At 44.9% G+C, this 16,336-nt stretch overlaps 1 protein-coding gene across 1 annotated transcript in view; it reads right to left on the bottom strand.

Annotated features, from left to right (window-relative positions):
• POLN (DNA polymerase nu) overlaps window positions 1-16,336 on the bottom strand; it is a 129,145-nt gene that overhangs the window by 16,121 nt on the left and 96,688 nt on the right. The window contains 3 exon segments of the mRNA XM_083151402.1: window positions 382-492; window positions 2,165-2,293; window positions 3,647-3,729. Coding sequence (XP_083007528.1) covers window positions 382-492; window positions 2,165-2,293; window positions 3,647-3,729 — 323 coding nt within the window.

Here is a 16,336-nt window from a genome sequence, read left to right on the forward strand (position 1 = left end):
TGCATGGAGGAAGCCCACCCAGTAGCTGCATGGAGAAAGACCACCCAGGAGCTGCATGGAGAAAGACCACCCAGGAGCTGCATGGAGGAAGACAATCCAGGAGCTGCATTAAAGAAGCCCACCTTTGTGCTGCATGGAGGAAGCCCATCGAGGAGCTGCATGGAGGAAGTCCACCCTGGTGCTGCATGGAAGAAGCCTACCCAGGAGCTGCATGGAGGAAGCCCACCCTGGAGCTGCGTTTAGAAAGCTCACCCAGGAAATGAGTGTTGGAAGCCTACCCAGGAGCTGCATGCATGGAGGAAGACAATCCAGAACATATGCAATCCTACTCTCCCAAAATCATGCTTGTGTATATTTTGTGATTACATTTACAGTATTTACCTTGGATGACAAAATTTACAGCCTGCCTTTCTGCCTGGGCTCTTAAGCTGTAGTTTTGTGAATTAATATGTGGAAGAGGTCTTTTACGTCCCATGAGTGAAACCACAAATCCTGCATTCAGGGGAAAGAAAAAATTGTGGTTTAAGACGAACAATAATAAGTTTGGAAATTGATAGAAATGTATTGCATTTTGATAGATGCCTCTGGTGTGGTGTGTGGATGCAGGAGAGGATTGGACCCGCTTAAGCCAGAGCCGAGGACAGGACTGCTATGCAGCAGCAGGAGGAAGAGGAGGCAAAGGCAGAGTAGCGGTGGGGAGCGCCGGGCTGTCTACTGACCGGCGCTGAGGGTGATCCCAGCTTATGAACTGTGTGTGTGTGTATTGGGGCACAGTGTGTGTATTGGGGCACAGTGTGTATGCACAATGTGTGTGTGTGTGTATGGGAGCACAATGTGTGTATAAGGTCACAGTGTCTGTATTGGGGCACAGTGCATGTGTTTGTTTGCACACACACACACACACACACACACACACATATATATATATATAACACAAAATCTCTAGAATTGCGCTAAATGCTGACTCTCGGTCGCCTATAACACTTGGTCCTCTACTAGTAGAACCCCACAATCCAAATCACCCTACAATAGTGTTATATGGCGCCCTTACATAAATTTAGAGTTGAACTAATTTCTGTTTTTCCCAATCCTTGTTTGTCCAATTTGTACACACTAAGATTTTTCTTTCATGTAAAATACATTTATTGGCACATACATAAAAACATTAAAATCAAACTTTTTTGCAGTTAATTCTTGTCTTTGGTATTATCCTTTGATTATTGATTATGGTTTTTTGATATCATCCATAATCAAAGGATAATACCAAAGACAAGAATTAACTGCAAAAAAGTTTGGTTTTAATGTTTTTATGTATGTGCCAATAAATGTATTTTACATGAAAGAAAAATCTTAGTGTGTACAAATTGGACAAATAAGGATTGGGAAAAACAGAAATTAGTTCAACTCTAAATTTATGTAAGGGCGCCATATAACACTATTGTAGGGTGATATATATATATATATATATATATATATATATATATATATATGAAAAGGGCAAAAAGGTACCCGAAATCGCGCCCTAATAACAGAAAGCAGCACCTCTGGGGATCCCCTGTTAGCTAGGACCCAGGACAGATAGAAATACAGAGAAAATCAGAGTGCGCTATGGAGGAATACACAACTTTCTTTTTTTATATATAATAAAATACAAATATTTAATAAAAAAGCCTCCAATTGGGCTTAAAGAAGATACAGAGCTACACAGTCATTTTACAGAGTCAATTCCCACAATGTACAATAATCCAATACAATGGCATCCCAACGCGTTTCGTCAACTACGTGACTTCATCAGGGGCGTTTGATGAGTTGAATGAAAAAGTACGATTGCACTTCTTGCAGCGCCTCTAATTGATAGAACAAATGTATATCCCAAACCAGGATTTTGTGGATGTATATATATTGCCAAATATCAGAACACTTGTTTAACTGACAAAAGGTATGTCCCCATATACTTTGTTTCTCACACCTTTTATAAAGGTGTTAACTTCAAGGATCGACAAATAAATATAGCAGGGTGACCGGATGTTCACTCTGGTGTATCCAAATGCTGAATGCATGTGCTTGCGGCATCATACAGACAACATCACTTTGCTTTTTCTTTATAGAATGAAGCATCGCTATTGACAATGCTAGTAGAGAAGGGTTCCTATGACAGGCTTACCTGTACTGTGGCACTGTTCTATAACTTTCTGTGTAAAATCTGACACTGTGTATTTTTGCAGGAAATGTTCCATTATTGTATAAGCTTCAGCTCGTGTGGTGCCCAGAGACTGTGAAAGACGTTCTTTTCCTTTGACATTTGTAAATAAATGAAGAAAGAACTTGACATACAATATACAGACATAGGCGTATCAATAAAACAGCAGCAGCGTTTGATGGTTTAGGAACAACACTGTTATACCCCCTTTATACCAGAGCCTCATCCCGGGGTATTGCCACTCTACTCCGGGCCAGGGCTTGGTGTAAATGGAGTAAAAAAAAAATAACCTGGGTCCTGTTCCCCGGGTGTCCGACCCGGCAAATGCTCCGGGACGGACACAGGGCTTCCGCCGGAGTCAGGGGCCATGTAAATGGGTGACCCATCCGACCCGGGAATCCATTTCCACCAATAGGGGAGCCCATACCTCTGGACCGCAGCATCCTGTGGTCAGTCCAGAGGTTCGGCAGGGGCTGCATACAGCCTCCGCTGCTGTCTGTGGTACTATGCAGACAGCAGCGGAGGCTGGGAGGAGGTGAATGGATGTGTGCGGCATCCATTCACCTCACAGAACGAGGATGGGGGAAGCCCAGCAGCTTTTCCCCAGCATGTCAGTTGGCGTTGTGGGGGTCCCGACTGGCAGCTTTCCCAGTGCTTGGAGATGATGTCAACCTTCGCCGGCCCATCATAATGCCATAAAAGGGAACAACTGCTGGGTCGCAGCCAGGTTGGAGCCGAGTCCAAAAACCCAGGTGTGGTCCCGCAGTTCTGGTGTAAAAGTGGTATTAGAGAAGCAAATAAAGCCACCAGCAAGGAAATGGTGACAACTTTAGGTTCTGACAACAGTCACACGTTGCACACCTTTCATAATTTATTATATGTAGCAGAAGCCGAAGATGATGTTGAGTGAATGATCATGGTTTAATGCCTGGCCCTGGGCTGGTTATAGATTTTTAAAGGGACACCTCGCACAGTGGTGTCCAGGCCGACCAGTTACTTTTGGCTACTTTTACAAGATTAAATTACGCTTGTTGCCCTCTCTGATTTTGATGTAACCAGACCAGGGTATATACATACCTTATAGAAATGAAAAACTGAGGCTGGTTACTTATTTCAGTTGGAAAGTTTTTTTTTTGTAATATGTATCTATTCTTATTTTACATTGTAAATACACTGTAGGTGCTGATTTTGTTAAGGGTCAGGCGCAGCTAGTTCCCATTTCTGTACCCAATTTGCACTTGCCCATCAGCGATCTGGCATTCCAGGGGCTGCGACTTGCTTGAAATGCCACATATTTCCGTGCACGCCCAGTGCGCCAAAGCGGGTTATCCCATCCCAACTCTAGGTTAGGGCCACAGTAACTTCATATTACAGCACCAAAGAATTCTAGATAAAGTTTTATTTCCAGTTATTCAAAGAACCCTGTAAAGTAAAACATCTCCATACCGACTCCATAGATCACAGAGTAGACCACACGTTTAGCTTGCTCTCGGTCAGCTTGGGTTATATTTCTATATTCTACCTTTTTCCTGTGTGGAAGGAGAACAAATGATCAGGTACAAATGGAAAATAAAACATCACCATTGAAGATAAGACAAATCAGTATTTTAGGCTTAAGCAGAACTACAAGCAGGAGCGATGTTACTAATACTCCTTTCACTTAGCAAATGCTGGGTTGCACCCTGAAATTGGACATGGGTCCATCCTGGGAGCGACCTGGCATTTGCAATGTTTTGCTCCCCACAGCGAACCGGCAATAAGCCGAGCCGCTGTCATCACATGGGGGCGGAGCGACGTTGCATTAACAGGGGGCGGGGGGAGGAGGCAGCGCTTGGAGCTGATGCTGCCTCCTCCATAGTGTGAATGGGACCCAGGTCGCTTGACCCAGATTACCCGTTCACACTGCACAGCAACCCGTGTCCGACCCGGTATTAACCCTTCTTTTAACCCGGGTCGGAATGCCGGGTTGCTGGACCTGGTAAAACTTTAAAAGGCCCTTTCAGATCGCACAGAGACCCTGATCGACCCGGCAAGAACACGGGATCAACCCAGGTTTTTTGCAATGTGAAAGGGGTTTATGAAAAACAGAAGGTCATTCCTGGAAGTGTATCAGTAGATACTCACAGCCCAAAAGGTATTTTGTGATGTTAATGTTTTTATACAGTATGCACCTGTTTACCATTATCGAACCAAAATCCCAGGACTGAGACGGTATTTGAAACACGGTTCCAATATGGGTCGTACCTCGGGTCTCCGAATAGCATACACACTGAGCGGCTTTTTCCCCCTACCCCGTGCTGATAGCGATGGGAGGACGGCTTTGCATAGCGCAGAGCTATGCAAAGCCGTCCACAAAGCCACTCATCTGCTGGTAATACCAGCAGATGAGCGGCTTTCACGGCGATAATGCAGGAGTGCGCATCACCGCTGGGCCGTACATACTGGGCAATACACCAAGTTTGAGCAGCTTTCAGCTCAAAATCGCCCAGTGTGTGTATGGGCCTTTACTGTTCTATAATTTCATGATGAAGGTGGTTGCAATTCACCAGATCCTGGCAGCCAAACGCTCCCAGAGATGACTTCATTATATCTCCCAGTTTGGCATTTTCTATTTCTGTTTTCTCTGATTTATTAGTTGAGCAGTTATCAACAATTTCCTGCTTGACATATCAGACTGTGTTTAGTAGTAGATTCTGTTAGACTCTTTGATCTGTGCTGAATTGTTCACTTGCAGTGAGGGAGCTACAAAGGCAGCAAGCGCCCACGCACTTTCCAAAACAGTGCTGCAAAACTATGATACTATGATTCTGTGCTGTTATCCAGATAAAGCCCAGGAGTCCCCATGCAATTTCCTTGTGTGTAAACTCACATACTGTATACACGAGACAGACCCTGTGCTTGAGAAGCTGCCATCTGTTTGTTCCTCCTGTGCAGCTGGCAGAGTATCATTCTGTCTTTTGCAGATTGCTAGGCACTTCCTTTCAAATATGCTAATTGAAAGGATAGGTAATGAGAAGATTGGGTACTTGTTTCCTATCACGGTGCCCATCGCATCGTATACCATAAGACTAAATATGGTATGCGATGTGATGCGATGCGATGTTGTACAATAAAAAATTGGATGGCATCGTCTGCCATACAATGCGATGGTATACGATGCAATGTTAAATGCCCCCCCCCCCCACACACACACTATCAACGCCAACCAACGGTACGCGTCCTCCGACCTTTTCATACCCACACTATCCACGTCAGCGTGGAGTTTCGGCGAGCACAGCGAGCCCCGCGAGGGGATGCGGAATACATGTAAAGTAATACGCGGCCCCTTGCAGGGCTTGCTGCGCTCGCCACGCTTCGGGCTCGGTGGCTCGCCGACGTGGATAGTGGGGGTATGAAAAGGTCGGAGGACGCGTACCGCCGCCCCTCGCGGGCTCACTGCGCACGCCACGCTTCGGGTTCGCGTTGATAGTGGGGGTGGCGTGGGGGTGCATTTAACATTGTAAGCACCCATTAGGGTGCTTATAAAATAAAAAATTGTATTGGGGGTGCATTTAACATTGTAAGCATCCATTAGGGTGCTTATACAATTAAAAATCGTATCGCATCGCATTGCATGCATCGAATGCGGTATTATGGCATGCGATGCATGCAATGGCATAAGATGCCATAAAATGGAAATAGTGAGCGCCGTGCTAGGAATCAAGTACCGAAGATTGCATTGGCAACTCATTCCACTAATGTGTGCCTATACACTTATTTAAAAGTACTTCTATGTCATTTCCCACCCTTGTAAAACTAGACAAATCTTCTCTCTAAGCTTCCGGATCTGGATCCACTATGGGTCTGATTCTGATTTCAGCAAGAAAGCGACCATGCAATTTATGTACAGATTAAATGCAAATGCAGCATGAGGCATTATTTCAGGTCAAAGAGCGTATCCAGGCATGCGACCGTAAGAGGAACCTCAGAAAACTGCAGTGTGAGCGGTAGTCCCTGGTGGACCTGCAGCTGTGCGGCTGGGACACGAAGGACGACCTGGACAAGACCAAACACTCTGAGGAGGAGTCCAGATGCATCGTCTTCCGTTCCAAGGTGGAGAATCTGGAGAAGGGTGAGAAGCGTTCTTCTTTATTTTTCAGGAAACTCCACTCTGGCCACACGTTCCTGACCGAGCTGCCTCCTATTTTATCAGTCCTGGGCCCACAATTTCTGATGGCAGCCCTGGCCACAGGCGTTGCATATGAGGACTCAAGATGGTAGCAGTCTGCTGTCAGTGTCAGTAAGCTAAAGCTGGCTCTAGAATCTGTATTAATGCTACAGACACTGGGCCTGGCTCACCTACAAAAAGGGGTGACAGGCCCCCCATTTAAAGAATGGTTCCAGGTGCCAACCTCTCTCCTCCTCGACAAGCTACAAGCAATATAGCAAGACCATATCTGCATATAGACAAACGCAGACCGATAACCAGGGGTTAAAGTGGGGTGTAACCGAGCTCCCCACCTCCCGTTGCAGGGGGAACTAGTTCCACCTCCACCACAGTCATGCACAGTATTTTCAACAGAAAAGACTGTCACAGAACCTTCCTTTTCTGTTATGGCACAAGTGATGTTAGGCCATCACAAGGAACTACTGTTGTGGGCATTATGTGTAAGGGGTACTACTGTGGGCATTTTGTATAAGAAGCACTACTGTGTGGCATACATGTACACTGTATAGTGTAACATGAATAAGAGGAACTACTGAGTGATGTAATGTGAATAAGGAGCACTACTGTGTGTCATAACTTGAATAAAGGGACTATTATGTGGTGTAATATGATTCAGGGGTACAACATGCAGTGTAATGTGAATATGAATGTGCTATTGTGTCATTTAAATGGGGGGCACTATTGTGCAACCATACCCCTTCCAGTGAGACCACTGTCCCGTTATAAAGTAAATAATATAATATAATGTAGAGCACAAATTTATAGTTTGTAGGGAATGCCAGAAACACTAGCAATGGCCAGGGTTCACCTAGGGGGGCACTTATCATTCAATACTTGCAGCTAAATCCCCTCGGGGGTTAGCCGCAAATATTAATTATCACTAGAATGTACCATAGGGGGACAATCTCCGATTGCTGCTACAATCCCTCCTGTACCACTGCCGACTGCCTCCACATAGGTTTCTATGGGGAGGCAAAGCTGCCCGATATATCAACATCGGACAACAATGCTTCGGTCGGCGGGGGGGGGGGGGGGGGGGTAGGCGCTAACCGTGCATGCGCATTTCCCCCCGGCGCACGGCTCAGCACATCACAGGGATGGAAAAGGAAATGGTCAAAGATGTAATTTTTGTGGGATCAGCCAAAGATATTCATTTAGATGAGGAAGCTGGGTGGACCCAGGGCCGCCGAGAGGGGGGGAGCGGGCACTAATTACCTGGGCCCGGGCTTGCTGGAAGGGCCCGGCGGGGGCCCTGGCCCGATCCCTTCCCCCTCCGTCCCTCCCGGGCAGCATCAGCAGCAGCACACACCTACAGCATGTGCTGTGCTGACAGCAGGCTCAGCATGAGTGTCTCACTGACTGCACACTGTAGGTGTGTGCTGCTGCTGCTAACTCTGCTGAGGGGGGGGGGGGGCAATAACACACACCCCCTCGACATTAGAGTGGTTCATTACCCCCTAAACATTTTTTTTTGGGGGGGGGGCCTAATCGCGGGAGGTGGCCATGACTTCAGAGGTTAGGCCACGCTCCGACATTTTACCGGGGCCCAGCATACCTCTCGGCGGCCCTGCTTGGACCAGCCTTATCACAGTGGTTGGGGGCTTCCTGTGCAATCAAAAGGCTGAAAATGATGTGCAGTTGATTGAGGTTTCAGCAAAACGGGGTGCAGGATGCCCCACAATCCATATTCTAGATGCTCATCTATTGAGTCATTTTCTGAGAACCAGGGAGCGTACTCAGAGGTGCAAGGTGAGTGCTTCCACCAGGATATACTGAAGTTTGGATGCACAAAGGACAGTATAAGGACTGTATAATGAGAACGTGACGGGAGGCTACATATCATTGGCGTCAAAATACACCCTGTGGTGGATTGGGGGCATGAGAGGCTCACACTGAAGGGCCAGCTCCAGGGAAATTTGGAATTTTATATGTGGAACAGGCTGCCAGCCAAACAGAGCTTGCATGCCAACAGTTGTGCACAGTGATTGGCTGCCAGGGTGTGAGCTCAGACTGACTCAGGAGCCAGCGCCAGCAAGGAGTGGGAAAGGAAATCTCTGCTCTCCTCCCCACAGAGTGAGTTGGCACCAGTTACGCTACTGCTACATGTGTGGGCATTTGAACCAAAGAACAAAAATGTTGTTACATAGGCCCTTATTTTGATTGAGTCGGATGGCTCCGTGTGCGTTTGGACGGCCAATGTTTGGTGTTTGCGCATATGCAGTGTGCGCCTCGCACGTCCGAACACGGAGTGAGGTCCATGTAGAAAACGATCATACGGAACCATCCGAGCAGGGGGTGGAGAGGGGAGTGAAGGGATGTTTGGGCTCATTACCATATGCGTACGCCCATGGGCGTTCCCATGAAACCGCTGGGCGTACGTATGGTAATCCGGCTGTGACGGGTGCGTGGGTTGCGGACAACTGACATGGCCGGATGTCAGCTGCCCGCCCATATCTCTGCTTTCATACGGAAAAATGTCCGAGTGGTCTGGAGCACTCGGTGCTGCCTGACCCCTCGGCCCATCATTCGATGGTCGGCGACCATCGGAGGATGGGGGAGGTGTTCGAATGAAACATCCACTCGCGGTCTGTTCGCTCGGCGTCTTACCACAGTTCGGACGGTGTGAGCGATCCGTACGGTAGGCGGGGCTAAGAACACTCAGTTCCTGTCCGAAATACACATCCATCCGAATCAACTAGAATAAGGGCCTATGTCACAAAAGCCAGATGTTCCTGCAACTTTTCCGCCGACTATTTTCAAAATAGTCGTGGATTGTTTACATGGTATTTGCAGGTACCCCTCCATGAAAACAGCTATTTTCAGTTGATAGCCTGCAAAAATGCTATGATAAATAGGTTATTTATTGCTATGGGAAAATGGATTCCAACTTACAGTGGTAGCATTAATGTTTAATTTTGGCCCCCAAAAAACATCGTTTTTTAACCCACACTCCTAGTTATTCCTCAGTACTATCTGAGGACATGGAATAAAAATCCATAACATTCAAGCAAAATACATAAACACAGATTTTTTTTGTACACAAGATTTGAAAAGCAACTTCACAATATTAAAGCTGTTTCACAAGCGCTCTGTCATCAACCTGTCCTGCTGATAGCTGATAGCAGGCATGGGGGCTATTAGTCCCTTAGCAACTAAAATGTTACAAATGTTCCAGTCATCCAAAAATGATAATAGAGCCTTTATAGTGTTAAGTGCTTTTCCAAAACCCCAAATCATACAGTGCTCCAGCATTACCTGGGACACAACATATACGGAAGTGGTAAATAATGAGAGAATGGATTCTTTTTTCATTTTTGTTGTAGCTTTTATTTGCATATTTTCTTATCACTACTGTAATTACAAAAATATGGCCATAATGGGCAGTTTAATACATATACACTTAGGCCATCCATGTAATTATGACAGCTGCACTCAACCACTTATTTAGCTTACACTGACTGTATTGCACCTGCCTGGCAATGATTTATATATATGACTGCTACTTTACACAGACAAATATAGACTTTTGTGTATATATCTTGAGGATTGCAGAGCTTTATATAATACTCCTTTCCCACCACACAAATAACCCAGGCTCGACCCAGGTCTCTGTGCTGTGTGAAGGGGCCATTTGAAAAAACCTGGGTCCAGCAACCCAGCATTCCGACCCAGGGTTAAAAGAGGCTAATCATCTGGAACTTGCTACAGTTCCAGATGGTCGCTTGCGGTACCGGTCTGAGCTTGGTCATCTGCATCTTCGGTTCCAGCCCGGTTTTCAGCAATCCCTGTCCCAGCATTAACAGCATAAGCCTGGTTTCCAGCATTACCGATCTCACCCAGGTTTCCAGCAATAATGGACAGTTTCCTAAGTATTATCAGTTGTAGCCAATTCATCAAGCATTATTGGATCAGTTCTTGTTACTTCAGTATTGCCAGACTCTACTCATTTATTTCACTTTGACCGGTCCTATCTAACCAATTGTGAAGTACAAGTACCAGACAAGTTTAAATGTACCGTTCACAGCTTCAGTTGATCTCTGCATCGCCCCTCTGTTTTCAGTCCAATTATCACTACTCTTATTGCTGACTCCTAGTGATAGCCTTCCTATCCAGTTCCTTCTTTCTCTCTACACCAACGGTTCTCAAACTGTGGGTCCTGACCCCAAAGTGGGTCACAACCTGCTCAGCATGGGGTCATGACTCCATGTTGCTGGCCATCAGGCTGATGACTTTTCTAATATTAGTCAGTGATACAAGGAGTCTGAAAAATATGTTGAATTGTCTGTTATGTTAGACTCACATAATTTTGTGCCTCTACAATGCTGCCATGTTTGTGCTGTCTGCTGACTACACATGTGATGTGATGGGTTATGGTATATTAGACTCCTCCCATCACTCTGTACCTCCACAATGCTGCCATGTACGTGCTGTCTGCTGACTACACATGTGATGTGATGGGTTATGGTATATTAGACTCCTCCCATCACTCTGTGCCTCCACAATGCTGCCATGTATGTGCTGTCTGCTGACTACACATGTGATGTGATGGGTTATGGTATATTAGACTCCTCCCATCACTCTGTGCCTCCACAATGCAGCCATGTATGTGCTGTCTGCTGACTACACATGTGATGTGATGGGTTATGGTATATTAGACTCCTCCCATCACTCTGTGCCTCCACAATGCTGCCATGTATGTGCTGTCTGCTGGCTACACATGTGATGTGATGGGTTATGGTATATTAGACTCCTCCCATCACTCTGTGCCTCCACAATGCTGCCATGTATGTGCTGTCTGCTGGCTACACATGTGATGTGATGGGTTATGGTATATTAGACTCCTCCCATCACTCTGTGCCTCCACAATGCTGCCATGTATGTGCTGTCTGCTGACTACACGTGTGATGTGATGGTTTATGGTATATCAGACTCCTCCCATCACTCTGTGCCTCCACAATGCTGCCATGTATGTGCTGTCTGCTAAATACACATGTGATGTGATGGGTTATGGTATATAAGACTCCTCCCATCACTCTGTGCCTCCACAGTGCTGCCATGTATGTGCTGTCTGCTGACTACACATGTGATGTGATGGGTTATGGTATATCAGACTCCTCCCATCACTCTGTGCCTCTACAATGCTGCCATGTATGTGCTGTCTGCTGACTACACGTGTGATGTGATGGGTTATGGTATATTAGACTCCTCCCATCACTCTGTGCCTCCACAGTGCCACCATGTATGTGCTGTCTGCTGACTACACATGTGATGTGATGGGTTATGGTATATCAGACTCCTCCCATCACTCTGTGCCTCTACAATGCTGCCATGTATGTGCTGTCTGCTGACTACACATGTGATGTGATGGGTTATGGTATATAAGACTCCTCCCATCACTCTGTGCCTCCACAGTGCTGCCATGTATGTGCTGTCTGCTGACTACACATGTGATGTGATGACCTTCTACAGTAACTTGCTGGGGTCCTTTAATTATTTTTATTGTCTGATGGGGTCCCAAAGCAAAATAGTTTGAGGACACCTACTCTACACCTTCCAAGGACAGGAACTTCTCTAGGCCACACAGCTTTCTGCACACACTCTCCACGCAAACAACTGTCCAAGGCCCCCTCCCGACAACAGAAACTAATCCAGACTTAACATAAAATATTGATAAATGTCGAACAAAGATGAAATAAAAACATGTGAATTTATAGATACAGGGACTTATTCTGAATCGCACACAATGTAAAGATGTGTCCACATATATCACCATGCCTGCGCTCCCAGGGGAACGCCTAGCGTTTTCATGGGGATGCCCATAAAACACAGGCCATTCCCCTGATGACGCACCCTGCCCGCCTCCTCCCTGAATCGGCCCCAGTGTGGGAGCTCTGTGATAGTCATTAGCATTGATTGTCTTTTTTTCCATTAAGATGCATTGGAGTGAATTGTGTACCCAAGTTGCTCTGTTTTGCAAGAAAGACAGATTTCAAAGACAAAAAGTCACAAAAAAAGACACCTGGCACTACCGAATCGCACAATGGCATGGCACATGAAGGGCTGTTTAAGACAAAAGGAGGCTAGATGTACGTGGACACATCTGTACACACAAAGATGCTTTTGCAGTTTGGACAGCATCAGAGATGTTGTGGAAAATAGATGGCCATTCCTTTGAGGTCACTCTGAGGTGGCTACAGTAATGGCCCATTCAGCGGGCATGTTATGGGAGTGTCATGGACTTGTCAATACAAGTGGCTGCGTTCCGAGACATACAGATGCAAGAGGTTGTGGTCAATTTTCTGAAATGGCATCTTCCACTGGGCTGGTGATGTTTAGGAAGGTGCGACCGATGGTGGTGTACACAGGCGGAAAAAGTGGGCATCTCAGTCCTTGCACATTCGACTGAATGCCTGTACACATGGGAAGGAGTTTGTAGTGGCATTTTTTTTTTTTTTTTCAAAAATGTTTTTATTTAGGCACTGTGAACAGACAATAAAATACAATTTGTACACATGCAGGTTGTATAGCGTCATCATTTCAATGGAACAGAGTTGATGTCGAAGATACATGCATAGGTATAATTGGGTGTATAAACTTTGATATTATAGTATACCAACTACAAGTTTGACAATGACAATTTGAGCATTTGAATAATGAACAATATATACTATATGCAACAGTAAGGATAGAATCCGTTATTGTATCGTATCAACCTGCGTCTATGATGGAAATTTATTATACAGGATATTACAGTGAAACGTTTTCCAGAAATAAATTTATTTAATAGAACATGCGTTTTAATTTGTGTCTCTCTCTCTCATCCCTTAACCGCCCACCCCCATCCCGCGACCCGGTTTTTAAATGGTGAGATCAAGTTGTTATCTCATCGAATGTAATGGGAGGGTCATTGGCCACTAGACGATGCAGATACCAGGTTGTGTTCTGTAGACTTTGGTGGATTTGTTGTCTCATATCTACAGACAATGTGGCGATATAACTCTCCCATATCGTAAAGAATTTATTTATTTTGTGTTCCTTGTCCAGACTAACCTCAATCCAGTCCATTCTGAACAAGTGGAAGAGTTTACATTTAAATAAAGGAAATGTTGGAGGTGAACTAGATATCCATTCATGAAGAATAGTTTTCCGTGCCGCTGCGCTAATTGCCAGCAGGAGATGTCTAACCCCCTTTGACATTCTCATAGAGGATGAAATCGTACCAAATATAGCCCAATCTGGTGTGAATGGGACATAGTTGATTAATGATAATTCCGCGTATTGTTTGACCTTTAGCCAGAATGACCGGACTATCGCACAGGACCAAAAGCAGTGGTATAAATCCGCATTAGGTTCCCCGCATCTATAACATGCGTGGGATGTAGAGCGTCCCATTAGGAAGCTTCGATGTGGGGATAGATATGCTCCGTGGAAGATGTTTAAGAACATCTCTGTGTATGTGGTTGAGGATAAAACTTTACAGGATTTTGTAAGTGCCTTGAGTAGGTCTTCAATTTCATAATCTGGGAATTTGGATAGCCACTTAGACATGCCACTATTAGACTTTGAATGATCTAAGTCAATTTTAAAGTATCTGTAATAGAGAGATATAGCCTTTCGCAAAATGGGGGGTTTACTCAGCAGTGCATCAATCGGGTTTATCCAATCCTTTTCAGAGAGTACTCTTATTACTGATGACACATAGTGTTGCGCCTGCAGGAAGGCCATGGGGTATGCAGCTATGGTACTGAATTTCTCCACAGCTGAAGTGAAAGTCAGCACCCTATGTAGATCTTTGTCAACCAAGCAATTCAGATTGTTCACGCCACCCACCCTCCATATAGTGAAGGGATATGATGCTTGACCATTTTGAAAATCAGGGTTATTAATGAAGGGGAGCAAAAGGGATTTGTGGGAGTTTAGCCCAGCTTTGTGTCGAACCCAATGCCAGGTTCTCTTTACATTCCAAAGCAATGGGTTATTTTGTATGTGTTCAGGAACTTCCTGGTCGTGGAGATGTAAGAAAGAAACCAGACTGCCGCCACCCAACAGTTCTTTCTCTAGAGTGGTATTTGCATAATTATCTTGCCCTGAGATCCAATCCGAAAGGTAGCGGAACATTGCTGCATTGTTATATAGTTGGATATCCGGGAAGCCTACTCCCCCATTCTCCTTTGGCTGTTGCAATTTTATCAAACTTATTTTTTGTCGTTTGCCATTCCATATAAATTGTCGAAAGAATTTATATATATATTTTAAATCTTTTGCAGTAATATGTAAGGGGAGGGCCTGTATGAGATACATTAACCTCGGAAAAGAAATCATTTTTATTAGGTTTATACGACCTAGGTATGATAGTGGTAGGTTTTTCCAACTGTCGAGTTCCTCTGAAAGGTGTTTAATTAGGGGAGTGTAGTTAAGCATATATAATTTTGAGGTTTGGCTGGGGATATTGACTCCTAAATATGTGAAACAATCTTTAGTCCACTGCAGTGATAGGTTTGCCATGAATGGACTCAATCTAGCCACACCACCTAGCAACAAGGCCGTTGATTTATTTAGATTTACTGCAAATCCTGAAATTTCTTCAAAGTTTCTCAGAATGTTAAGTATATGGGGTAGTGAGTCAATGGGATTGGATATGTAAAGGAGCACGTCATCTGCAAATGCTGTCAGTTTGACTTCCCTGGAGCCTATAGATATGCCTTTAAAGACAGGGTCCGACAATAGCACCCGAAGCAGAGGGTCTATGGCCAGGTTGAATAATAACGGCGATAGGGGGCAACCCTGACGAGTGCCTCTCTGCAACTCCAATGGGTTACTACTACTACCATTTATCATCAGCCTTGTAGCGGGGGATGCATACAGATATTTGATAATATTAATGAAGGTGGAGCCAAAGCCTCTCCTCTGTAACATTGCAAATAGATGGGGCCATAAGACCGTGTCAAAGGCCTTGACAGTGTCTAGACTTAGAAGAGTATTGTTGTGTGGTTGCATCACAGAGGAGGCAGTCACTGCCGCTATAGCTGTTCTGATGCCCTGGACAGAGTGGCGACCTCTTATAAATCCTAGTTGGTGGGGAGTGATTAGATCAGGCATAATTATTTGTAGTCTGTCCGCCATTATTTTTGCCAGGAGTTTTACATCTGTATTGAGCAGACTAATTGGTCTATATGAGTCCAATAATGTCTGGTCTCTGTTAGGTTTGGGGAGTAGTATAGTGGAAGTATCTGTAAAATATTGGAAAGGTGTATGGTTAGTGATCAAGTCGTTAAACAGTTCCACTAATGCTGGGGCTACTTGTTGCTGCAGTAATTTATAGTATTCATTTGAAATCCCGTCTGGGCCCGGGGATTTGCCCAAGTGTAATTGGGAGATCGCGTAGAGTACCTCAGTTAAATTGATGGGTGCATTAAGCGAGTCCTGTTGATCGGGGGATAATGTGGGTAATGCTACGTTTTGGAAAAAATCTGCATGTTTTTGCGGATCAAATGGTTGGTCTCTGTACAGGTTGGTATAGTAATCTTCAAATAAGTGAACTATCCCAGTGGTAGAGGTTATTAACTCATTACTTGTAGGGTGTTTGATTGCAGTGACGTAGGGCCTTTTGTGTTTGGGTCTGGAAAGGGAAGCTAAAAGTTTCCCAGCCTTATTACCCCATCTATAAAATTTGTGTTTAGTATATAGTACATCTTTTTTTGCCTGGGTTGTCAAGTGGACGTCTAAAAGTTGTTTAGCCTGAGTATATTCATTTTGAGTGGTAGGGTTTGGGTTTGCTATATAGTTTTGGAGGGCTTTTGTTAGGGTTAGTGACAGGGTTTTGTATGTTTTTGTTGCATTTTTTCGTTGTCTAGAAACATAATCAATGATCTGTCCTCTTATTACTGCTTTAGATGTGCCCCAGAATATGGTGGGATTATCCCAGGCCT

This window comes from Crinia signifera, chromosome 1 (genome assembly GCF_055691185.1).
Source record: "Crinia signifera chromosome 1, ASM5569118v1, whole genome shotgun sequence".
Classification (NCBI taxonomy): Eukaryota; Metazoa; Chordata; class Amphibia; order Anura; family Myobatrachidae; genus Crinia; species Crinia signifera.